At 34.8% G+C, this 25,320-nt stretch overlaps 1 protein-coding gene across 1 annotated transcript in view; it reads left to right on the top strand.

Moving 5' to 3' along the window:
* DNAH8 (dynein axonemal heavy chain 8) overlaps positions 1-25,320 on the top strand; it is a 147,717-nt gene that overhangs the window by 112,059 nt on the left and 10,338 nt on the right. Inside the window, exons 74-86 of the mRNA XM_072858185.1 lie at positions 667-822; positions 2,163-2,345; positions 2,775-2,880; positions 3,743-3,995; positions 4,095-4,285; positions 9,418-9,539; positions 12,219-12,337; positions 14,353-14,555; positions 15,501-15,574; positions 18,856-19,008; positions 21,421-21,576; positions 24,118-24,234; positions 24,955-25,056. Of these exons, the coding sequence (XP_072714286.1) occupies positions 667-822; positions 2,163-2,345; positions 2,775-2,880; positions 3,743-3,995; positions 4,095-4,285; positions 9,418-9,539; positions 12,219-12,337; positions 14,353-14,555; positions 15,501-15,574; positions 18,856-19,008; positions 21,421-21,576; positions 24,118-24,234; positions 24,955-25,056 (1,935 nt within the window). The remainder of the gene's footprint in view (positions 1-666; positions 823-2,162; positions 2,346-2,774; positions 2,881-3,742; positions 3,996-4,094; positions 4,286-9,417; positions 9,540-12,218; positions 12,338-14,352; positions 14,556-15,500; positions 15,575-18,855; positions 19,009-21,420; positions 21,577-24,117; positions 24,235-24,954; positions 25,057-25,320) is intronic.

The following is a 25,320-nucleotide window of genomic DNA, read 5'->3' on the forward strand; positions in this document are numbered from 1 at the left end:
ACCAGGACCCCAAGGTCCTTTTCTGCAAAGCTGTTTTCCAGTAGAATGGCCCTATTTCATACCTATAGAGAAAATCTTGAAAATAATATGAGAACTTTCTGAAAGTCAAAATCTAGGAAGCAATACAAAATTAGCTTTTTATTTATTTATTCATGTCTTTTAATGATTTCATATATTATGAATTCCATTTCATGATATTTTAGACATCTGTCTGTTACATATTGTAACAGCAATTCATCCTTTAGACTGAATTCAGGTTTCCAGAAAGAATTCTCAACATTTCAAAGCTAAAATTAGAAAATCTAGTCCTCAGGACATAGAATAGAATAGAAAATTAAGTTAGGCATCTCTGATTTCAAAAATATATGTAACATCTTCATTTCCCAATAAGCTGTACCAGTCTTACTTGGTACATTATTACTCTTATAATGAAGTTTTGCAGGTTCCATTACAGCCAATCTTTTAATTCACCTTTTTATGGTACTTTTTATTGTATACGCTAGAAGTATTTCTGCATAAATTGCTGCATGGTCAATGTTTATTACTTTCTTTAAAATGCAACTAACAAAAACAATGAAAAATTTTCATAGTTAGATCTGTGGTTTTCATGTAAGACTTTGAAGAAATGTTTTTGTCCTTAGATCAATTTATAATTTACTTTTTGAGGTAACAACTTTGAATGACAAGTATTTCCGTACACACCTAGAAGATAGTCTTTCACTGGGACGATCACTTGTGATTGAAGATATAGGTGAAGAGTTGGATCCAGCCCTTGATAATATATTAGAAAAGAATTTCATAAAATCTGGAACTTCTTTTAAGGTTAGTAATCAAACAAAAGACCTGGAATAAGTAGTTACCTTTGTGATGAATGATATTTTACCCTTTTATTCCAAACTTCTGCTGAATCAGGTAAAGTTTGTATTCAGTAGCGTAGTGTGAAGAATCAAACTGAACTAATAAAATATAGGAGACAGAGCCTCAGCTGAGTAGTAAGTTCATGAGTCTAAAGTGTGAGTTTAAGTACTGAAGTTACTACTGAAGATTCCAAATTGGAACCAGTTACGTTTATCCTGTTGAATGCTTACAATACTTTCTATTGATTTTCAAGCAATTTCATTTTACACTCTTTAACAGAACTAATAGAATTGAAAAGATCTCTCTGTTCCTTGTGTGGAGCGCTGATTATAGCAACTGTAGAATCTTTAATCTTGAATGGAACTGTTTTCTGATGGAACAAGCCAAAAAGCACAATGTTTTATTAATAATATTAAGTATATTCCCAATGTTGAAAAATCATGAGTCTTTCTGACCTTCATTAGATAAAGAAATCACTCCCCAGTTTTAAAAACAACGCCCCTTCAAACCTCCTGGAATAAAATGACTGCACATGCTGTATGTTTCCATATGTATTTTTCTCAAATAATTGGCTGGGATATGAGAGATGGTAGACCAGATTGTTGATGATAATGGAAATTAAATGATTGCTATTTTTGTGGAGTAGTTTTACTTTGAATGTCAGAGCAAACAATATGCTTAAGGGAGTGGTTTGGTCCTACTCCTTCTCAAACCAAGTATTTGAAATGTCCTTGGAGGGTCATACACAGTGATCAGATTCCTTGTGCACATGCAGCTTTCAAGTTAGACTGCTGATTTGGAATATCTTAACTTCTGTAAAACTTTCTGTGGAAAACTCTGAATGAATTTATAGTTCCTTTAGAAAGGTTCTTTAAGATCCTCTTAGTCTTGATAAATATAGAATTAATTTCCAATAATTTATGTTCCATTGTTGGATCAAATCATTTCTTTTTTTCCCTGAACACAAGAGAAACAGGTATTTCTCCAAAGGTCAGTAGTTTCTACCATCTTCATTTGAGGTGTGATTAGAAGCACAAAACCTAAACCAAATGTTTCTGAAGCCATTAATTAGAACCCACAGTGGAAGTAATCCCTATATTTACCTGGAGGGGAACGCTACCTTTATAATGTACCCTAACTGCTACCTTTGGTCATCAATTGTTATTTTCATGACAAATTTGAATTGTGAAATAAACTTCCTCTCTTTGGCATTTCGAATAATGTAATTTTTTTTCCGCTCAATATTATTGAGTCAAATAAAGCTCATTTTCCTCTGCTTAATACTATTCTAACTTACTCCACAGGTGAAAGTTGGTGATAAGGAAGTAGATGTTATGAGTTCATTTAGACTGTACATTACTACAAAGCTACCCAATCCTGATTTCACGCCTGAAATTAATGCAAAAACATCAATTATTGATTTTACTGTTACAATGAAAGGACTTGAGAATCAGTTACTGAGAAGAGTAATTCTTACTGAAAAACAGGTAAACTAACAGTACACACAAACCATAGTGGTTTTTTTACTTAATTTTTGTTAGGTTTAACTGTTTTTAGTATGTAGGGAAAAAGAAATGTTCCAATGGAAAAAAGACATCAGCTATTTTCTAAAATTTTATTCAGGTTCAGTATAGAAATTTCCAAATAACAAAAATACACCTAGAGGGACTTCTATGTATGGCTGTCAGTATGACACAAACAATTAAGCACAAGCATTTGGCATTGATAAGACAGTTCATAAGATACTGAATAAACACTGCTTAAAAAAAAAAAGATGTTATAAAAACACATTTTAGATGCCTGAAAAAGTAAAATGCACATTTCATGACCTTGAAAAATCAGCAACTGAATTGTAAGTATGACTTATAGTTACAGTCCATAAAGTGTCATGCTATTTTCTTGTTTTTTAATAATAGGAACTAGAGGCAGAACGAATTAAACTCATGGAAGATGTAACTTTTAATAAGAGGAAGATGAAAGAACTGGAAGATAATCTTTTGTACAAACTAAGTGCAACCAGAGGTTCTGTATCAAAGTGTAAAAGAACCAGGATTAAGCAGATTAGGCAGATTAAGCTGTTTCACATTAGAACCTTTCCATACAGAAATTGATTTATCCATCCAAGATACAATAAGAGAACATCCAATGGTAGAAATTTGAAGTATGGTGATTTACCGGTGTATGAGGGATTTGGTACTATAGCATGCCACTATATACAACCCTAGACACTAAGTATTTTTAACACCTAAACAAGTTTTGTGAAGCAAATCGATTTCTTGAGAGCTTTCTGCCCCTCAAATGAGACAAAGTATCTGATCATGGGCAAATCCTTAACCCACTGAAAATGCAAAGTAAAATGGGTTAGCTTAAATGGTGCTGAAAGTCTTTTGCAGTATGTTAGGAGCCTACACATGATCAATTACTTTCTCTTTGATGGAAAAAGAAGGTGGTAACTTCCAGCAAATCGATCAGTAAGTACTTGAGATGCATGAATACTGATGTGTGACTGTTGCCTTTAGACCCTAAGTCTTTTTGACTTTGTGTGTACCAATCAACAGACTTTAAAATAGTTGAAGTACTGTGTATGAATATGTATGTTATGTGCATAAGAAAGCTGACTTCTCTAGTACATGCTGCAAAGCTGTTGGTATAGATACATTCATGTTGACATAGGTTGAATGCATTTGTTTAGCATGTTGAATATAAAAATCATTTTTAGTGTTACATATCCTGTTTGGTCTCCATTTTAAAAGCTTTCTGCAATTCAGTAAATCATTTCCATTTGTTATAAATAATTCTTTAACTTGACCTTTCAATTTTTACATATATGAAGTGAAAAAATTGTTATAAAAATGTCCTAAACATCCAATATTTGACTTTTTAGGTTCACTAGTAGATGATGAATCCTTGATTGGTGTTCTGCAAACAACTAAGCAAACAGCTGCTGAAGTAGCTGAAAAGTTGTCTGTGGCAGCAGAAACTGAAGTGAAGATTAACAGTGCTCAGGAGGAATATCGACCTGCTGCTACACGTGGAAGCATTCTTTATTTTCTTATTACAGAAATGAGCATGGTCAATAATATGTATCAAACTTCACTGGCTCAGTTCTTGAAGTTATTTGATCAATCCATGGCCAAGTAGGAAGACACAGATTTTTCTACTGTTCAGATACTTGTCTTTCCAATGTATTTGCTGTTATTAACATGCTTTCTTTGTGCTTTGTTTTCATGATTCAGATCTAAGAAGTCTCCTTTACCTCAGAAAAGAATCTCAAATATTATTGAGTATCTTACCTTTGAAATTTACTCATATTCTGTTAGAGGCATGTATGAAAACCACAAATTCCTCTTTACCCTCCTCCTGACACTAAAAATTGATCTTGAGAGAGGACATGTGAAAAACAGAGAGTTCCATGCACTCATTAGAGGTAAGTTTAAAAAATTATGTTATATGTAGAGCTAATTTCAACTTTTTAAACTTTTATACCATTTCAACGTATGATTTTTTGGTTGCATGGTTTCTACCATGCAGTTCTGTGGGAGCTGCCTCTGTCCTTATCCCTGCTGTGGTCCAGTGAAGTTAGATGCAGTTCCCCATCACAGTTCTACCTCCACCATTTACCCAGGCTCTGTTCTATCCTGAGATCAAGATGATAATTCTTCTTCTCTCCATCAGTTGGTTTAATAATTGTATATTTTTGTATTATATTTGTATCCTTATTTTTATAAATTAGGTGACTTCTTGCTCCTTTGCTTCTCTGCTTTGATGGAGCTGAATAAAGCCATCTTCTAAGTTGCCAGAACAACTCCACATAAAGTCCAGGAGGTTCTACTGGTGCCAGTAAGGTGCCAGTCTTTTATCAGTTTCAGCTTGACCTTTCCCTGACTTTTGCCAACCAGCTAACACTGACTTTTAGAGAACGTAATGCGTTTCTGTGGCCCAACTGGCCAGGTCTGCCTCCTCTGTACTCTGTGAATTTGTGTCGCTGCTGAAAAATGTGATCAGGATTGCTTAGACGGAGGTCCATATAAAACCTCTTTGAATTTTACAGTGTTCAGATGAATCTTGCAAAGGTCTAACGTCGAAGTAGTGAACCTAGATTTGAAGATCATTATCTGCCTTTAAAGAATAAAATGGATAGGAAACAAGATTAAATTCACTTTCTGTTTTGCTTTCCAGTTTGTCGTAATGGTTTTATCCTTTGAGAATGGTATCCAGCTACCAATTTACCACTGATGTCAGGCAGGGCATGCTTGGAAATGCTTTCAAAATGAACTGTCTGCATTAGTAAAGCATTAGACAAGAAACCATATTTCTTGGCTTCTCAGCTCATGGATTCTTGTTTTGCCAGAGGAAAATATACCTTCAGCATCTGAAGCAGAAGGTAGTCACTTGCCCCTTTTTAACTGATGAGAATCTGTAACAAAATAGAGTGCTTTTAGCAATTTTTGTCTAGAACATATGATTGCAGTTTCCTGCCTAGCTTTACCACAGTTGATTTGATAGTGAGAAATTCTTCTGGTGTATAAAATGACACTGAGAAATTATTCTGGTGTATAAAATGACAGCAAAGTAACAATAGATTTTCTATAATTATTCACATGATATTAAATCAGATTGGGAAGTGGGCAGATGCCTAGCCAAATTGTCCTTGACTCTTAGGTATCTTCTGCAATGAATGAATTGTTCAGTTTTCCTCCTTGGATGAGCAGTTCTTGGTGCAAAATGAATGCCATGTTACCAAACATCATCAGGCATTTGAAAAATAAATCTATCTTCCTCTTCTTTCCATTTCTTTTGCAGGAGAGCTTTCATGGCTTATCATCAGCTGTATTATCAGGGGATGTCTCAGTGAAATAAGCATTGCTATTTGAAATGAAAAGGTCTCTAGAACTCATTATTCAGCTAGTCTCAGGAAATTATCAACTCTAAATCTTTCCTTCTGCTAAAGTACATAAATCGAATTTCATTCTATTTACTGTATTCCATTAAAGCCAAACACTAGGCCCTTCCTGAATATTTTAATGCTATAGCTTGAAGGTAACCTTAAGTCAGCAAAACAGAGAAAGCAGGTTCGCAAATTATAGGAAAATAGCCTTCCATTATGGTAGCATAGAATTTTTATTAAAACTAGAAAGAAACAAAATCCAAAAGATATGAGAAAATCTAAGGAGTTCACTGACAATTTTGTAGGTATCTTAATACTTGGGTAGGCTGTGTCCTTTACCAGTAGAAAGTGGGGACTGGCACAAGTGAAGAATATGATCTTCTCTAGCAGAAAATATATTTTGCTAAGCAGATCCATAAATATTAAAGATCATGTTACAGAGGAATTGCAAAATATCTTTGGCTTTGTTGACTTAAATAAAAGCTAGAAATATTGCGAAATATGCTATTTTGTGGACAATTAATGATTACATCTTAATTTTAAGAAAAGTCTTTTTGGCTAAAGTGATTGTGATTCTCTTACAGAATTCAGTAATTTGCAAAACTATTCCTGTTGGCCTATTGTACTAAATTTGCATAAGATGTGATTCTGGAACAGGGTATAATTTTGTAATAATAATGCTAATGGTGGATTACAGATTTATGTAAACACTTTTTGTTATTCTCTCTCTGATTTCCATTATTTCAGTTTGCAGAGACTAAGAGGAAGTTCTGGGATCCATACATGGGTCCCAGGCAGTTATTTCAAACTATATATCCTAATGCCAAAGATATAAGAGGATGCTTGAAGGAAACTTTAACAGGTAGTTACAGGAAATGCAGGAAAATCAGTATTTGCACCTCAGATTTCATGAAGCAGCCCTTTCTTTCTGTGAGGTTACTGAAGCTTGTCATCCCTGAGGTAAAGGGAAGGAGAAAAAGCGCAACAGTAGGAAAACTTGGGTAATAAAAGCACATGAAGTAGCTTTACGTTTTTGCATGACAGAAGTAATAGGGATTTGTACATAGGAACTTCACATTCTTGAACAAGATTTTGCCCTTTAATTGGCCCTTCAGTAGTTCATGAAAACATTCAAATCATATATTAATCATATCTAATTCTGTTTCTTGATTATATCTAACTGTATCCATATGTGGAGGAAAGCACTGAACAAATTTTTCTAGATGCTGGAACTTTTCACATATGCCTATGAATGGCAAAATGAAAACTAATAAAAGGAAAGATTTTTTCAGGCATTGCATATTTAACTCATGAACAAATGACTAACCATAAGAACTTAGCAGGATTTATCAAAGGTTAGGTATGTATATTAATAGCAAGAATATCAAGTATTACAATGAGAAACACACTGTTTACACTTCTGTAATTCTCATTCTTCATTGAATAAGTCTGCCTCAAAAAATTAAGGTTTAAAAATTTCCCCAAAAGCAAAAACTTCCCTAAGATCTGTTTACTGCCCACTCATTGAAACTTTTACTTTCTTTTGATGTTGATTGTTCCCATTGACATAGTAATGTCCAGCAAGGTGATTCTTGTGTTTCTACTTAAGGATATTCAGGTAGCTAGGAAAATATTTAGTCTTCCTGAATCACGTGTTTGTTCTTTTAAAAGAAGCAGAGCTGCTGTTTCCTGAAAATCATCCCTGATAATATAAAAAAAATTCTTGCATCCTGGAAGCCTGCAGGAAAACATCTCAAAGAATCAAATCTTTCACTGTAAAGTCTATAATGTAACCAGAACAGACTTCAGGAAAAATCAGAAAGAATTTGTTGCATTATAGCATTTGCAGCACCATAAACTCTTTCTTATAATGTGTCAGATATTTAAAGTAAATCTTAGTTCTTTAGCTACATCAAAGATACTATATATAATGTCTTCCCAATAATTTCTTAAATAACAAAATTTGTACTTCATTTGAGAATAATATTAATATTCTGATCTCCTTTTCACTCCAATGATAAATTTATCTTCTGTTCTTTTCCTTCTTGCTTTTATGCTTTTCTCTACATCCCATTCATGGAGAATTTGAGGATGAGGTGAGCTCAGAATAAGAAAAAAGATCTCTGTTAAAACCTCTTGATAATCTATGGAATAATTAGACACAGTTTGTATGTGTCACAATTAATATATTAATTGAAAAGGAACTACATATATATTTATGTATGTAGTTTTTTGGTAAGCATGTATGTATAATTTGGAAGTATTGAAATAATTACAGCTCATATATATAGACTATGTATACACACACATACATACTCACGTACATATAAGTTTTTAAAAATAATAGTTGTTATTCCAAGGTGATTTTTTTAGTTTGTTTGTAACAAGTTGGTGAAATTTGTTATACTGGTGACCTAAATGAATAATGATCTTAGTTCTGGAGACCACTGGAACAACACCCTCTAGTTTTCCGAAGAAGTGACATTAATTAATTTGTGGAGGACTGAGGAAGAGGCAGCTACAACAAGAAGAAAATTATGATAAAAAGTTAATTATGATAAAAAGTTAAAAGTTAATCTGTTTAAAATTGGATTGCAGTCTTATCCCAGAGGTGTTCCTTTGTATTTCCTCTTCAATTGCATATCAGAGGATGTGAAACATGCATTATCTACTGGCTATCTGGGCTTATATACGCTATTTAAAATGATTTGTGCTTGTTAGGCTGGTCTAGGATTGATTGATTCTATCAGTCCAGAGTTTCTTTCTTCTCTTGTTGTGTTTGGGGTTGTTTTCCAATGATCCCAGGAGATTACTTTGCTAACATGTGTAATGTTCTTTAGATATTGTAACTATGCATTTCATTAGAGAAGTAGTACAAGTTTGCAGTTGAGAAAATAAGACTTCCTTTTCAATTTTTTTTCTTTTTAGGAATAGTGAGATAAAATATAGACTGTCTAAGGGAAGGTGTCTTCAGAGGAATATTTTTATCTTTCAGATAAACACAAAATTATCTTTACTGTATTATCTGCACAGATCAAAAGGAAAAAAGATTATTAAAGAATTTCCCATACTTCAAATATAATCAGTATCATTGTATAAACTTATAATAACAAACTATATGGAGCACATGATCTAAGATGAGCGGCTGAGAGAACTGGGCTTGTTCAGCTTGGTGAAGAGAAGGCTTAGGGGAGACCCAATAGTAGCCTTCCAACACCTATGAGAAGGCCATTAAGACAGCCTGGCTCTTCACAGTGGTGCACAGTAGGAAGATGAGAGACAACAAAAATAAACTGGAAAAAAAAAAAAGAGATGTTCAGAGTGGGTGTAAGGGGAATTTTTTTCATTATGAGGACAAACATTAGAATACATTGTCTAGAAAGGTTGTACAGTCTCCATCCTTGGAGGTTTTCCAGACCAGACAGAACAAAGACCTGATTTCATCTCATAGCTGTCCCTGCTTTGAACAGGTTGGCCTAGAGACCTCCTGAGGTCCTTTCCAGACTAAACTATCCTATGATCTTATGAAATAAATGCTAAGTACACAAGAGTGCAATTAGTACCCCAGTGAAAATTACATGGGCCAGAAAACATAATTTAAAAAGAAATGTCAAATATATGTTGACCCCTGGAATGTCATGTGTTTTTCATCAGAATGTTTTTATCTACAGGAGGTGCAGCATTGGATCTACAGGCTTGCCTGCCCAAACCTTTCCGCTGGATTCTTGACATGATGTGGCTAAACCTAGTGGAATTGAGCAAACTTCCACAGTTTGCAGAAATTTTGAATCAGGTGATATCTAGTAATTGTCTTTTTAATGTTAATAACCAGTTTCCCAACCATAATTGTGCTCCCATATTTTACAGTTAGAATGCACAAGAGATGTAGTTAAGAACAAGGCCAGAGAGAATACAGAATAAAGGCATAGAAATGAACAGTTAGGTAGCATGAATGAGGCTATATTTATTTGCTCTCCAGTTTTTATCTGCTTTATTGTATTTTGTATTATAGTCATTGAGGTAGGAAAGAAAAGAGAACAGGAGCAAAGAACTAGTAAAAAGGAAGCCAGTGAAAGAGAGACAGGAATAAGGAGAAAGGATAAAAAAGTAGAGGTATCAAAAAAGCTCAGAAAGTTAATCTATGAGTGTCAGGCTTAAGATACAATGTTTTATGTCTTGAGTCTGATAGACTTTTACAAGTAAATCGTTTGCTGCTTGTTTTTAAATATTCATTTCCATTCCAAGGTTAACATGTTATTCAGAGATGATGAGCTGGCTATAAAAATACTATTTATTTCATTAAGACATACATGAATTTATATGCACATAAGCTTGTGACATGTTTATCAGTTATTTTCTTTCCTTTGGTAAATTTATCTTTTCTTAGTGTAGTTAAAAACGCTACCTAAGAATTTCTCTTTCTGTACCTCCTAAGCACTCCTTGTTAATCGGGCTGGTAGCCAGGACACTAAGTACTTGCTGTTACAGCATTGGTCAGCCAAGTCCATTTTGTGATGGCATTTAGTACCCTGAAGGGTAGCAGATATTTTATCTAAATTGTGTACCTTGACATGGTCCTGACTGTTTCCCAACTCTGTATCAAGGCAAGATCTGGATATACACCAGCACATTTCCTCCAGGTTTTGGTTTCTGGAGGTATCAAAACAAGATATTGAGTTAGGAGAAATTTGAAGAAATTCTAGTTAGGCATTCACTCTGGGTTATTAGGGCACCAGAACCCAAAATGCTGCTGCACACTTGGTAACATTATTTAAATTTAGCCATCGGGTTATGAATTACATATTTTCCTTTTAATTTGTAGATTGTAATGGTTCTGTTATAGGACTTTTCTAGAATTAGTGCAAACAAAATTTTAGACTCCAGAACATTTAGGCAACCATGTTACCCCAAAAGGCCTCTTTTTTAACTAATCTTTTAGCACTAACTTAAAATTGCCATATATTTACAAGTTGAAAAGTGACAATTAGGTGATTTTAGTAATAGATAGAGATGGCATCTGGGAGGGTACCAACTAGGATATCAATAAAAAATGCAAATATGGAAATAACATCTTTTTAATACTTATTTACATCCATTAGATGTGCTGCTCTATTTGGCTCATCATATTAAACACAACTGTATCATTATTCATTTAGATACAAACAGAAAATGATTTAAAGTAAGAAAAAAAAGATTGAAATGGTATGACCAGTTCTCAAGAGGTTGCCTGTGATTTTCTTTTTTTTCCTTGCCAGTTACAAAGGTTTGCTTCTTTAAAAATTAAGTCCTCCACTCCCAGATGCCTAACTTAATTTAATAAGGACATATTCCTCTTTAAACATTTAGATGACCCTGTTCCTTTTCACACTGTTACTACTTCCAGCTGTGGTTGAGTGAGAAGTGGTAAAAAGAAATATGTAATGAAAGCTTAATAATTTTACTTAGTCAACTATAGTCCCCTTAGCTCAGTAATCTATCTCTGGCCATGGCCTAGCTTTGAGAAGGTACCTTCTCTTGCATACTCTCCTAGCATGCACTCAAGTTTATGTCAGTTAATGTAGAACTGAGCTATTTGCTTATAAAGTAAATTTTTTTCTCAGACTTGGATTATAGTTCAGAAAGGGACTTTTAGTGTTTATGAATCTCTGTGAATGAGTTTCATTATAGGAAATATGTGATTGGAAGAGGTCTCTGTATATTTGTTTCTCACTCCTTTTCCAGTCCATGCTTCATGTAGGTTGTTCTGAAACTACTTCTACTTGAAGCCAAGTCAGTCAACTGGACAGAGCTCCTTGATTTATAATAGGCATATAGAACTGTATTTCAGAACAGATGGTATCAGTGTATTCCTTGTTCTCTTTCCAGTGATCTGAAGATATTGCAGTAGTTGACTCTTCTCTGTCATTGCATTAAAAGCTCAACTGCATAGCAATTTTCTGTGAAACTATGTTCTGTCCACCAGTATCCCTTGTCCTATTAGGTCATGGGTTCTAAGAGGTGCTTAAATAACGATCATATTTGTGGTCAGATTTATTCTTTCTCAAGTCAAAAGCTTACTAGAGTCTGTTATTTTTAATTTGTGATTCTTGGGCTGGCTGGACTGTACTAGGACAGATTTTTCTGTTCCTCCTAGTACTTTGTGATCAGAAGGAATACATTAATCACAGTATGTTTCTCTTGTAGTATAGAATCCTTCTGCTAATTATTGATCTTTCTGAAGTAGCTGCATGTGTTTGGGAGGGGAAGCCATGGATAACTGATTAGCTTAAGAGCCTGCATCTTAATACTAAAATTTCTATTTGTAGTATCTTAATAGCAATTCACATGGCGTATGTCTTAAATGCCATAGAATCTTAATGTTACTTGTAATATATCCTACTATAATAATAGACTGTCATTAAAATACACATTTACAAGGGGATTTTGCTACAGCTGAAATATATTTATATGTGCGTTAATGTAATAAATTTAGATAGCCTGTAATGAAAAGGGATGGAAAAGTTGGTTTGATAAAGATGCTCCCGAGGAAGAAATTATACCTGATGGATATAATGATTCACTTGATACCTTTCGCAAGCTTTTACTCATCAGGTGAGCATCTTCAGAAAATTGGGAAATGCATACATGGTTGCATCACGTGTCTCAGTCTATCGGTATGCTATTATCGTAATAGTGTAATTGTTATTAATTTCTGTGTTATATTAAATATTATTTAATTCACTCACATGAAATATTATTTAATTCACTCACTGCGGAGCTATCCACTGCAGAGTTTTAAAAAGTTATTTATAGAAAATATTTTTTATAGCTTTGCTTTTATGTCATGACAAATGGAAACTGGGAACCACATTGCAGCCTTCTCCAAAAAGTCACTGAAAAAGTAAAATAATTCAGATAGCTTTCAAATTTTTTTTTGTTTCTTTTAAAATGAGGTATTTAAAATAACTTTAAAAAAGTAATTAAAAAAAAAGATATTTGTGAAAATGCAAAACAGGTATTTAAAAGCCCCATGTGAAAAGTGTGCTATAAATGATTTTATTGCATCAGCCAAGATCTCTGTGGCAGGACTTGGGATAGAATGGAGTTCCCCAAAGCAGCATTCAGCTGCCTTATGCATGAGATCATATCTTCCTACATTCATTGTATACTTTCCAAGTGCTACAACAAATAAATCAGAGAGACTACAAAAAAACAACATTAGTTACTAGACCATGATTTATCTTTGGAGCGGATTCAACCTGTGCAGTAAAAAAGGCCAGAATCTGATGTAAGAAGTACTATATTGTTCTATGCTACACACCCTGAAGGGGGAGTGTCGTGGATGGAGTGAGAGTGCACTTTGCTCGTAAGAGAGAAGCAAAAATATACTTTATTGATATAAAACAGTGAGTTAACAAAGTTCAACGGTAAATGCGACAGTGGTTTAACAAGATTCGATGGCAAGGTACACTTGATTATTTACTGCATAGAGGACAGGGTCAGACAAAACTGTCAGGGAGACCCTCCCATTGAGTCATGAGGTTCAGAAAGGACCCCCTTGCTTTCTAAACTCCTTCTCAGAGAGGAGTCTAGGTGTGGTTGGATCCAATCCTAGTCCCAGACTTGGTCAACGGTTTATGTCTAAAGGATTATATATGTACAATCAATCCTTTATATCACTGAGCTAAGATTTCAAAGTTTAGCATGCTATTAGTCACTTACCAAGGATCTGTTGTGGCAAGAAATTTCTCAACCTTGAGGATTAACCTTGAGAGGTGTCCCTGCTCAAGAGGAGATCCTGGCATGCAGCCCGCTGGGCTGCCCACTGTTTATAGAATAAGATGATTGACTTAAAGTCATACTTGCATACCAGCAAGACATTTGGATCATTGCTCCAGACAGCCCGTGGCTACTATGCTGCCATCTGTCCCCGAAGTCCAGCACAAGCTGGATGCAGCCATCACAACCCCCACTGGTGGTTATTGCTGGGGGGGGGGAGGGCAAAGAGGGGCACACCGCCACAGGGAGGGGGAGCATCTAAGTCCTAAGCCTGTAAATAATAAGCCTATAAACTGAAGCTTTGCAAAGTCATATCTTTTATCCAAAAGTAGTTGTGCGGGTTTGTTTCTTTTCCCCCTTGGGAAAAATAAAGACATATCATCCCCAACACAAACGCAATCCAGTGCAAAAGAGTTGAGTCTGTACCCTAAAAGAATAACAGACCCAATGAAACATCTGCAGAATTCTACTAAAGGGCAAAAACAATCTTACATTTCCCTACTTGAGTCCTCAGATACAAAAGCTCTGTTTAAAATGAAGAATGTCCCAACCTGATAAAGGTACCCAGAACAGAAAATTCCACTGCAAATAGTTTACTAAAGGCAAAATTGTAAGCAACTGAAAAGTACTGAACAGTCATAGAGGGAAGACTACTAGCACTGTCTATTATCATATATGTAAAGACAAACCTACAAACATATATATGAATATGTGTATATATACATGCATATATATACATATGAAGCAAAAATCTCTATTTGCTAAAAATAGAATTTCTAATTTAAGTCTGGTCTTTGGAAGAGGAAGAGGCATTGAATTTGTATCTTGGTATATATTTTTATTTCTAGGTCTTGGTGTCCAGACCGAACACTTTCCCAAGCCAGGAAATATATTGCAGATTCCTTGGATGAGAAATATACAGAACCAGTCATTTTGAATTTAGAAAAAACTTGGGAGGAAAGTAACACACGAACACCTCTCATCTGTTTCTTGTCTATGGGATCTGACCCAACTATTCAGATTGATTCCTTGGCTAGGAAGCTTAAATTAGGTATGAAGTAATTATTCATTGTCATGTGTTAAGATACAGAAGGGTAATGTAAGTAATTTCAGAGATTTTTTTTTTTTCTGAAAAGTATTTCTTAAATTCTGTTGCACTATTGATTGTTCCTGAACCATCATCTTAGAGATAAAATAATATTTTAAATAAAAGAGGGTATGTTGAGATTAATTTTGTATGCAGCAGGACAGTAATGTTTTCAGTTCTTCTTTTATAAATAGTTATCATCCTTCCCAGTGATGATATTTTTTAATTCCTAACTAAAAGACAATATGAATTCTTTTTTTTTTTTTTTATCTGGCATGGTGATAATACTGTTTTCTTGTTTTAACTCTTAACTGCAGGTAAAGTAAAAATTAGCAATCTGCTTACAAGATTACTTTGTAACAAAAAATACCCACAAGATCTGCATTTGTATATTCTGGACTTTATGGCTACATTATATGGAAATTTTAAAAAATTGTGCATGCAAACTGAGTTGGAAGTAGATACGTATATTCATTATATTAGTCATAATAATATGTTCACAAATGCAATTTTACAATTATGTATTGTGCTCATTTACATGGCTTCATTACCTACACTTAAAGAAAAATCTGAGTTCATATTTCAAATACTGTGGCTTGCTTCATTAAAATTTGGCACAAATTCCCATTGACAATAATAGCATTAGTCGCAGTCTTTCACTTCTACAAACATTGTAAATATGGTGGATGTATATTTTAATGTTATTTTACAAAGTTTTAATGTTTAGAAAATTTATACATAGTGGCATAATATGATGGTAAAGAGATTCTTTCATAAGTATAAATTTTTGTATAAAATTGTACTTAATTGTGCTGTATTTATATAACTGGTTTTTTGGACTGAATTTGAATTCTTACTTTTTCTGAAGAAGGTAAGTTCATTAATCATATATTGTCAAATATGTTGTAGAATGTAGGACCATCTCTATGGGTCAAGGACAAGAAGTTCATGCACGCAAATTCATACAGATATCAACGCAACAGGTGGGAAAAAAAACACTTCAGTGTAAGTTGATTGCTTTAGCATTCTTTTACACCTCTTTTGCATGCAATCTTTAATATTTTGCATTTTCACCTTACTATCAGGCATATCTCAGGGTAAAAAGGTCTCCTTTCCTTGAGTGCCTGAGCCTAAAAACATTCCACTGTGGGATATGCATGTGCCAGTGCGGTCCATGTCAATACTTCTGCCATTAATAATATTGAGCAGCTTTTCAGAGGTAGCACATTACCTTCTTATCACTATGCTGTTATCCAAAGGTAAAAGGACATCATGTCCTAGTTCTACCCTGCAGGACTTGCAGATCCCATCTCTTTATTGGATTTCCTTCCCCCCTCCCCCCCCTCCTGTGAGAGCTACCTAGAAGTTGCATAGTTTCTACTAATAAAATGGTGAGTGCACACATAGCTTAAAGCTGTAGATACAGAAGGATGTGCTGGCTCCTAATACTGCCTCACATTTTCCTCACATCTGTGCTAGTGAGAGGGCCTCTTGCTCACCAGCAATTGGTTTTGGTTCTTTGCTTCTTTAATTGCCAGTCCTTTTGGCTTTCAGTCTGAGGATGTCTAAGAATTTCCAAACAACATTTAAGAATTTTTCTCTTAAATATTGCAGTATATTTTGTTATGGCAGATGACATTCTCAAACAGTAAAAATATGAGAAGTCTAAGCAGCAGCTCCAGAAAGTTGGTAATAGACACCTCAAATACAATATAAAAGTTACAGTGTAAAGGTAGCACAGTCTGGTCAGCTGGACACTTCAAAGAGTTGTGGACAGTGTTGCAAATGAAGACATACAGCCAGAGTTGCCTGTAAACTCAAAATATCAGGAATTAGTCTTATTCCAGTATTCTGAAGGACTAGAATACCTCTACTAATAGAGAGTAGAAGACTGCAAGAACTATATTGATAAATGAAACATATTTTTCATCTGACCATAACTGACAGTTAGTCCTTACTAAACCAGGAGTACAGCACTGCTTGTAATATTCACCTATAGAAACCTGAACTGACTTGTGTTCAGTAAAAGGTTTGATTGGTACCATATTGCCTTTTTGTTAACTGGTATATGCTTTCATACCTACGGTGGGAGTATTCATCAAAAGTTAGATAAAAAGTTAAAGATTGATTCATTATGAGATTTAAAACTTAACTCCTCACAATATATGACATCCATTAGATTCCCTGGGTCTCTGTCCTCACCCATGAGAGTTCTGGAAGGACAAACGGTGAAAATGAGATCACAACACAGAACACTCTGCAAGAACAAATGTACTTTTGAGACTGTTGCAGATTCATTATCAAGATTATTTCAGATTTCCATCTGAACTAAACAGTTCTTTTGTCACTTTATTCTCCAACACTTAATCACAATGAAATGAGGAAATGCTTTTTCCTTTAGACTTCTGCAAAGTCCTGTCCTCTTAATCTGATAGACTGAAGTGCTTCAGAGCCTTTCCAGGGCCTCCTGTCTTTCGTGCAGGAAAAAGAAAAGGTCAGGCAGTATCAGTTCAGGGAATTCCAATTGTATTGCCTGCTATCTGTGAGGTATCTTCATTTGAGGCAAAAAAACTCAGTCTCTTGCCAGATGATATTTATTCATTTGACTATAGTACAGTCTGCTTCATTTGTGTTTCTCTATTATGGACAAATATCATACTTGTATATAGCCTTTACTGCACATTTGCTAGACATTACTGTATAATTCAAGGTTCTCTAGCTAATGCAGCCTTGGTTATGGAAGTTCTCTATATTGTATCCCAGTAACCTCTCAAGTCCTACCAAATGTTGTGACACCAGTACTGGAATATAGATGTACACCACTTTGGAAAAAGAGAAAAAATAAATCTCTGTATAGCAGATGGCATTTTTTATGATGTGCAAATGCACACATACATCTCTCATGCTTCTTGGTGTTCGTATGTCTAGAATGGTCATCATGAACTTCCAGTTCATTGGAATGGTAAAAACTGTGGCATCCCTGCCTTTCTTTGCTGTCAATTAAAACCACAAGGATACTCAAAACAGCACTCCAGCAGAGCTACTAGTAACAATTTCTGAACTAAATGCCTTGGTGATGTACACATTTTACAGAGGGAGGGATATGTAAACATCAGATTTGCAAGAACAAAACAGAATTAGTGAATATGAAGACAAATATCTGGGTTTTTTTCCTACGTCTGGCCAAGAGTATATAATCCGATTAAAACTGCTGTGCTGTGTTACAGGTAGATAATTTTAAAAAACTGAGCCTGATTCATTTGGAAATGTAACAAATTGATTATAGATCTCCCTCAAAAAAGTGGTTCCCCATAAAAGAAGGAAAAAAGCCCCTTCATTTAATCTTTCTTTTTTTTTAATATCCACCAGTTCACCGTAAATATTTCAATTATATTTTGTCACCAAATGTTATTTATTTCTTTTTAAATGAACTAAAACAAAATTACCAAAATGAAATTACAAGCTGTAATGAAATCCACACATCACTGTTTAGAACTGATTAAATAATGCTCCATTTTTATATCAGGCTTCTGATTTATCAGGCTTTTAAAGTGATGCTACAAAAGCTGATTGAATTTACATTCATAAGCAGAAGTGCAGCGAGATAATCAAAATAGAGCTTTCATGCAACTTGAGAGCTGAATAAGATCGGAATTAATATGTGGAGGTTGAATTTCATACATATGCATTTATTGCAGATAAACTAATTGCAGCTGAAAAGTTTGAGAGTCTTGTTACCACCTCTTTACACTTACTTTAGATTATGTTATTAACAAATAAGTTTAAAAAAAGATGTATTCCTTAGATTTCAGCTGTTAACTTTTCCACTCACATTCTTTTGGATCTGATGGCAGGATTGCTTATCACTGGTGTTTTGCTGGGAGAGGACAGGAATTACATCTTTTTGCCACTAGGTAGCACTGATACTTTACTTGAAATATTGGCTCTGGTTATGTTATTTTCATTGATAACAATCGGATGTGAAAATAACTTTTGCACTAACTTTTCCTATTTGCTTTAACTGTGCCAATACAAAATCAAATGATAATACATATTCAGGAACAGACCAAAAGTCAAAAAACTAAACTAAAAGAAACAAACCAACAAAAAAACCAACCAAACAAAAACCAAACACACTCCCCCTCCCCCAACCCCAAACCCAAACCTGCAAGACCAAATTTGATTCTAATATAGACAGCTGGTTTTAGCATTATGAATAACTTGTTCTAAATTTTATAAGGTAATAGTTGATATTCTTATTTAGGGAGGCTGGGTGTTACTTCAGAATTGTCATCTTGGACTGGATTTTATGGATGAACTACTGGAGACACTTCTTACTGCTGAGATACAGGATGAGACATTTCGAGTTTGGATAACTACTGAACCACATCCTAAATTCCCAATTACGCTGCTACAGGTTTGTTCAAATACTTAATTCAGGTACCTCGTGCCATCAAAATTATTCAGATTAAGTGTGTAAATGGAAATTAAATAAATGGGGGGGGAGAGGGGGGATAAAAAGCCCAAGAAAAAATGAACTTATCTTACAATGCAAATATCACTTTAAACAGGAAGGTTACTTACCAGTAACTGGAAGTTCTTGAAGATGCATTATGTATGTGTGAATTCACACTAGTTCTGTACACAGAAACACTTGAATGAAAACTATCAGGCTTTACCTGTATCCCTTTTTGTGCAACCAGGTTACTTTGTGAACAGAGTAATGCCCGCAACTGCTCTTAGAGTCTTCCAGATTTCCCTATCGGAGATAAAGGATAAAGGGGACAGAACACACATGGACAGCACATGTCAAACAACATAATCTACCAAGAAGTTACCTGTTTTTCTTTGGATAAACTGTAAATGGTTGTTCTGTAGATCTCAAGGGGACATTTTCATCAGCACAAGGAAAATTGCCTAAACTCTTACAAAGTGCATTTAAGTCACTTATGATGGTTCCTAGCACTCTCACAGCAGGTCATAATGCTAGTTAATATCTACTGTAATAGCTGTGTGTTGACACTTCTGTCTTCATAGACCCCTTTCCTCTTAAAAGCAGTGGGAGTCTCCTTAGTGGTTCTCATTCTCTCTAAATAAAACTAGATAACATACCTGATATTGAGGATGTGAAGGGGGCAAGGGTTCCTTTCTCAAATGAATCTAGGAGACAACCTTCAGTAAGAAATGTATGTCACCATGGAAAAAGACTGCGTATAGAAAGCTAGCTGTATGGACCTACAGAAAATGAAATCATCCTGCACCTTCACGGGGTTTATGAATAGTGGGGTATATAAACATACAGTTTGCTAAAAGTGAGAACAGAAAAGTGTGAATAGAAAACTGAGAGGGTTGCTAGATGAATCTTCACTGCATTTATCTCAAATGTTTCACATAGGATTTCCCAGTCTATAGTGTCATGTTACCTGTTAAGATATTAACATATGCAGAGATTCCAGAAAATGAATAACTGACATACCAAAGGTCAGCTCTTTCTCAGAGAATAATTTGGGGTTTTTTCATACAGAACATTCATCAAAAACTGAACAAGATATCCTTTGGAATGTGGAAAGACTTGTTAGCAAGTGTTCCCATTCAGTCCAACGCTCTAGTGTGTTCATGTGCAGATAGGTCCTTGCAGAAGGCTGGAGCTCATATCTGAGACAGCTTGCCTGTGCTCTGCAGCCCAGAAATAAGTTTGTGAGACTGAAGTTGAGAAGTCATTCCTTAAAAATAATTGAAGTTCTTTACCACAAATATGGAGATAGTAAAACTGCCAGGTGAAGCACATATTCATCAGTGTCTTGCATTAAGTGTCTCTCAGAAGTAGAAACAGTTCAGAGCCATGCTTGCATTCAGCCTGTGGGCAGCCTGGCATTTACTATCCTTTCAATGCATGCTGCCATGTTACCCAAGCTAGCCAGACAAGTGCTTACTGTTGGAGCCAAAAAATACTTTTTTATTTGGGTTCCTCCAGCATTTGAAACTGTCTCAAGGAATACAGATTCTGGTAGGGCCAGTCTTTGTCTGAACTAATAGATTCAAGTGTGCCCATGAACACTACCCAGCACTGGAATGCAATAGTCCATAGGGGTAAGTAGTGACAACATTCTTGGACGTGAAAACCTGTGCTAACTAGCACTCTTTCAAATAATTTGTAGGCATGGTTTGACAATTAAAATTTCATAGAAACTATTCCCATTAGGCAGTTTGCATGAAACTAAGAGGCTGTATTCTTAGGGGCTGTGGCAGTTTACTACCACAAATGCCAGTTCCATGCCTGCTGACCAGAGTGCCCAGGAACATTCTCAGGTGAATCTAATTTACTGCTGCAGACATAGCCACAGAGTCCAGAGTAGCCACTATGAACACAAAGATCTGATCTGAGGCAAAGTGAGATTTCTTTGTATTTACTGTGAAGTCCTTGGACCAGAAATACCCTTGTCATCTACTCTGGATAGATCTCTTCTATCATTCAGTCATTGAATTAGAGATAGAGAACCATATGATGCCTTCTGAAAAGCATGGCAATTGCTTCCAGGTTGTTGATGAAAACTCTTAGATCCATGGACAAGTGTCAGTGATGGTTCTGACCAACATAAACTGAAGGTCTGTGTTCAAAATCTTAGAGTAATGTGTATTACAGAGTTTTGTGGCCTAATCTAATATGTACTCCTTTTATGCAGTTTATAGTAAAACTACATATCAACTTTGTATCTACAATGCTTCAACTGTTTACATTTTATTTATAAGTAATAGTTGTGATATTTTTGTATGTTGCTGGTTTTGTTCAGTAAACAAATCCAATTCCTTTATCTTTTTCACATGACAGATTGCTATAAAGTTCACAAATGAACCTCCCCAAGGTGTACGTGCCAGTTTGAAAAGAACATTTTCTGGAATTAATCAGGATCTCTTAGATGTTAGCAATATGCCTATGTGGAAACCTTTGCTTTACACTGTAGCTTTCCTGCATTCTACTGTTCAGGTATTTCTTACAAGGTTTGCAAATAGTGTTATAGTATATGGAGTCACTTTAACAGAGGTTCCTGACAGTACACATTCTGATATTTATTGTAGTATCATGTTGCAGGGCTGAAGCTTTAATTTCTATAATCTGTATTTCAAGGTTCTTTATTCTCTTAATTGTTTTATAAATTTTACACAATTTTCATACTATAGGCATTTAGAATGAAGATTTTTCTCATCTAATTTTAGCTGTCCAAAAGTTAGTCATTTGGTGTAAGGGAAAAAGCTCACTCTGTAGTCAACAGAAATAGATAAGCACCTCAAAAAAGAAAATAATCTTATCTGTCTTAGCTGTCTGTCTATAAAAGAGTGAATCATTTTCTGGATATATAGGGAGACCTTATATATAGGGAGACTTATATATAGGGAGACCTCTCCCTGAGGGGGGGGAGACCTTATCGCTCTCTACAACTACCTGAAAGGAGGTTGTAGAGAGGTGGGGGTCGGTCTCTTCTCCCAGGTAGCAAGTGATAGGACGAGAGGAAATGGCCTCAAGTTGCACCAGGGGAGGTTTAGACTGGATATTAGGAAATTTTGCTTCACTGAAAGGGTTATCAAGTATTGGAACAGGCTGCCCAGGGAAGTGGTTGAGTCGCCATCCCTGGAGGTATTTAAAAGACGTTTGGATGAGGTGCTTAGGGACATGGTATAGTGGTGGTCTTGGCAGTGTTAGGTTTATGGTTGGACTCGATGATCTTAAAGGTCTTTTCCAACCTATACGATTCTGTGATTCTGTGATATCAGTCTTTCTGTCAGCTGATTTTAAAGGCAATCCAGGTGCTTACCTTAGAGTAGCTGTCTACTTTCTAGATGGCTAAAATTAAATAAAATTCTACCACTTAGCATCTTGTTTTTATCTTACTTTTATCTGTGTCAATGCGTTTTCTATGCTAATTCCAATGTAAGCACAATATCTATACTTTGTACTTTAAAGATATGTAAGTTTTGAGGTAATAAATGAATATATACATACACAATAAATACCAAAATTTTGAGCTCTGAATATAATGTCTTTTCAGCAAGGTTCTCAAAATAGTTCTAAAATGCTATTTAAGCCTTAGGTTCTGTTGAGCTGCTCGTATTTTCAGTGTAGCAAAGATGGTGAAAGAGAAAGACAATTTGTTGAGGTCCCTATTAAGATACAGTATTCTGCATTATTTTCCTTCTTCTACCTTTTTATAAACAGTGAGAAAGTTGTTCTGTGTACTGCCTCAGGATTTTACTGTTCTTGTGGAACTAGAGGACCTAAGCTTATTCAACCATCAGTACTTTTAAAAAATATTATAGCTATTCATCTGTTCAGAAAATTTATTTATGGATTGCCAATCAGCAAGCAATATATACATTGCCCTGCCTTTAAACTGACCAATTCCTATATCCTTTGGTGACAAGATCGCTATGATAAATATAGATTAAGTAATTCAGAGAATTTGGCAGAAAATCATTATACCTTTCTGCAGGGTATTATTGGTTAATGCTGTCTCATCTGCTTATAAACAATACCTGATTTTGAATAAATAAAAGGTTTTTTTTCAGTTCTAGTTCTTTCTGAATATTGTAGCTACGGTACCTAAATGTTACTTAACTACATGTCAAAGACTCTCAGTCATTGTTGACCTGGTAATTTAAACTCTAATAAAAATGTTATCACTTAGTTAATTTTAGAATGTCAGTATTACACTTTTTATTCATTTAATAAATATCAGCACTACTCAGTAATATAATTCTTAACTTCTTGGATTAATTTATTCTACATTCTGAGAAAAATCATCGAGCAATGTAACTGAGGTGGTTAAAGTTGTGAGAAATCTAATAGTGTTGGATGTTTAAAATGTTTGGGCTGCAGATTATATTCTCTTACTTTTATAGTCAACTATTTTTCTGTTCCTGCAAGTGTTATAATTTTATTTTCAAATATGTATGCAATAATAAATTTGAATAATGTAGTGGTGGCAGCCTTATAATAAAGTTGTGAATTTTGAAAAATACATATTAAAACAATACTGTGAAACAGAAAGACAAAAGGGGCAACCCAGAAGCCTTTGGGTAACTGAGCATTAATACAGGAGCTTGAAAAATTGAAACTATGATTAGTAGACCGTATATGTAGAAAAAAAATGAAACACTGTAGAACTCAGAATTATTGAGTGTGCTGAAAATGCAGAGATTTGGTAATTCTGTAAATTAATTACTTTATATAGAAATCTGATCATCCACACAGACACGAGACATTTCAAGCCTTTCACTGATACATTGATTAGTAAAGCTAGCAATAAATGATTCTGTTGCTTTTTCTATAAATATTTATCCCACATGGTGTAACTTAATAATAAACTTCATTTTTTACTGATGTGTATGAGGCACACACCTGTTTCCTAGGCTAGCTTTCTTCTTCAGTTCAATTCTTTACTCCACTATTATTATTATTATTGAACTTTAATAACGAAACAAGATTATATGTGGTTTCATAAACATATTTGGTTTCAATTGTTTTCCTAAGGAACGACGCAAGTTTGGACCTTTGGGTTGGAATATTCCCTATGAATTTAACTCAGCAGACTTTACAGCCAGTGTTCAGTTTATACAAAATCACCTAGATGAATGTGACATCAAGAAGGTGAATACTAAAATTTGCATACAGTATATTTAATTGCTTTGTACAGCATCTATAATGGTTTTTTTCTTCATGTTACTCTTTATAATAGTTTATTCATGCTATTCTTTCAGTGCAGCTTCTAATGATCAAAGTTTCAGATTCTCTATAAGACAGTGAAGCTGAAATATCTTGTGTGCTATCATCCATGTAAAAATATATAATAGTTAAGAACTTCAGAATTTGATCTTGTTTTTTTCAGTACCATATCTAAAATATTAACACGTCTATACAATATCTGTTTTGGAAAGGGAGCTAAAATATTTACAGAGTTTGACAGAGCCAATCAAACTTCTCTATGGCTGCCATTTGGTCTTCTACTATTTGTCAGGGAATAACATAATAGAATAGACATTCCTTGCAAAGCAGCACTTTCTGAATAAAGAAACATGAGAAACTGGGGGGGGAGAAAGAGGAGAGGCAGTAGCAGCTGAGAGTTATTTCACGTCACAGAAGAAATAATGAGATATATTTCTAATAGCAGGATCAAACCCAACTCTACTATATAGAGCTGAGCTCAGAAAACAGATTAGAAATAAAGTATTATTTTTTTCTTGCAACAATGATCTTTTCAGCTTACATTTCAGAGCCTTATGAGCTTCAGATGATATTGAAATTACAGGCTGGACACCTTCTTCTTACATGTTATAACTACAGTCTTTCATTTACTTTACTTGCATCCAGGGGATATCATGGAACACAATACGCTACATGATTGGAGAAGTACAATATGGAGGCCGAGTCACAGATGACTTTGATAAGCGTCTTCTTAATTGCTTTGCAAGGGTGAGAGACCTTGAAAATACAGTTATTTGTAATTTTTATTGGCAGCTGCAATACAGAAATCAGAAGACCTTCTTTCTGCTGAATATCCACTTCTTCGCCAGTTTATAAGACTCTTCAGAGTAAAATGAGTTTTTCAAAACATCATTCTTTGGCAGTGAGGTTTGTCCCCTTAGTTTCTCTTTAGTGAGGAGCAGAAACTATTAAAAAGACTTACCTGGAACTCAAACTTAGAAGACATATCTTAATGATTTACTTGCGTATTCA

The sequence above is a fragment of the Ciconia boyciana genome, chromosome 3, assembly GCF_034638445.1.
Source record: "Ciconia boyciana chromosome 3, ASM3463844v1, whole genome shotgun sequence".
In the NCBI taxonomy this organism is placed as follows: Eukaryota; Metazoa; Chordata; class Aves; order Ciconiiformes; family Ciconiidae; genus Ciconia; species Ciconia boyciana.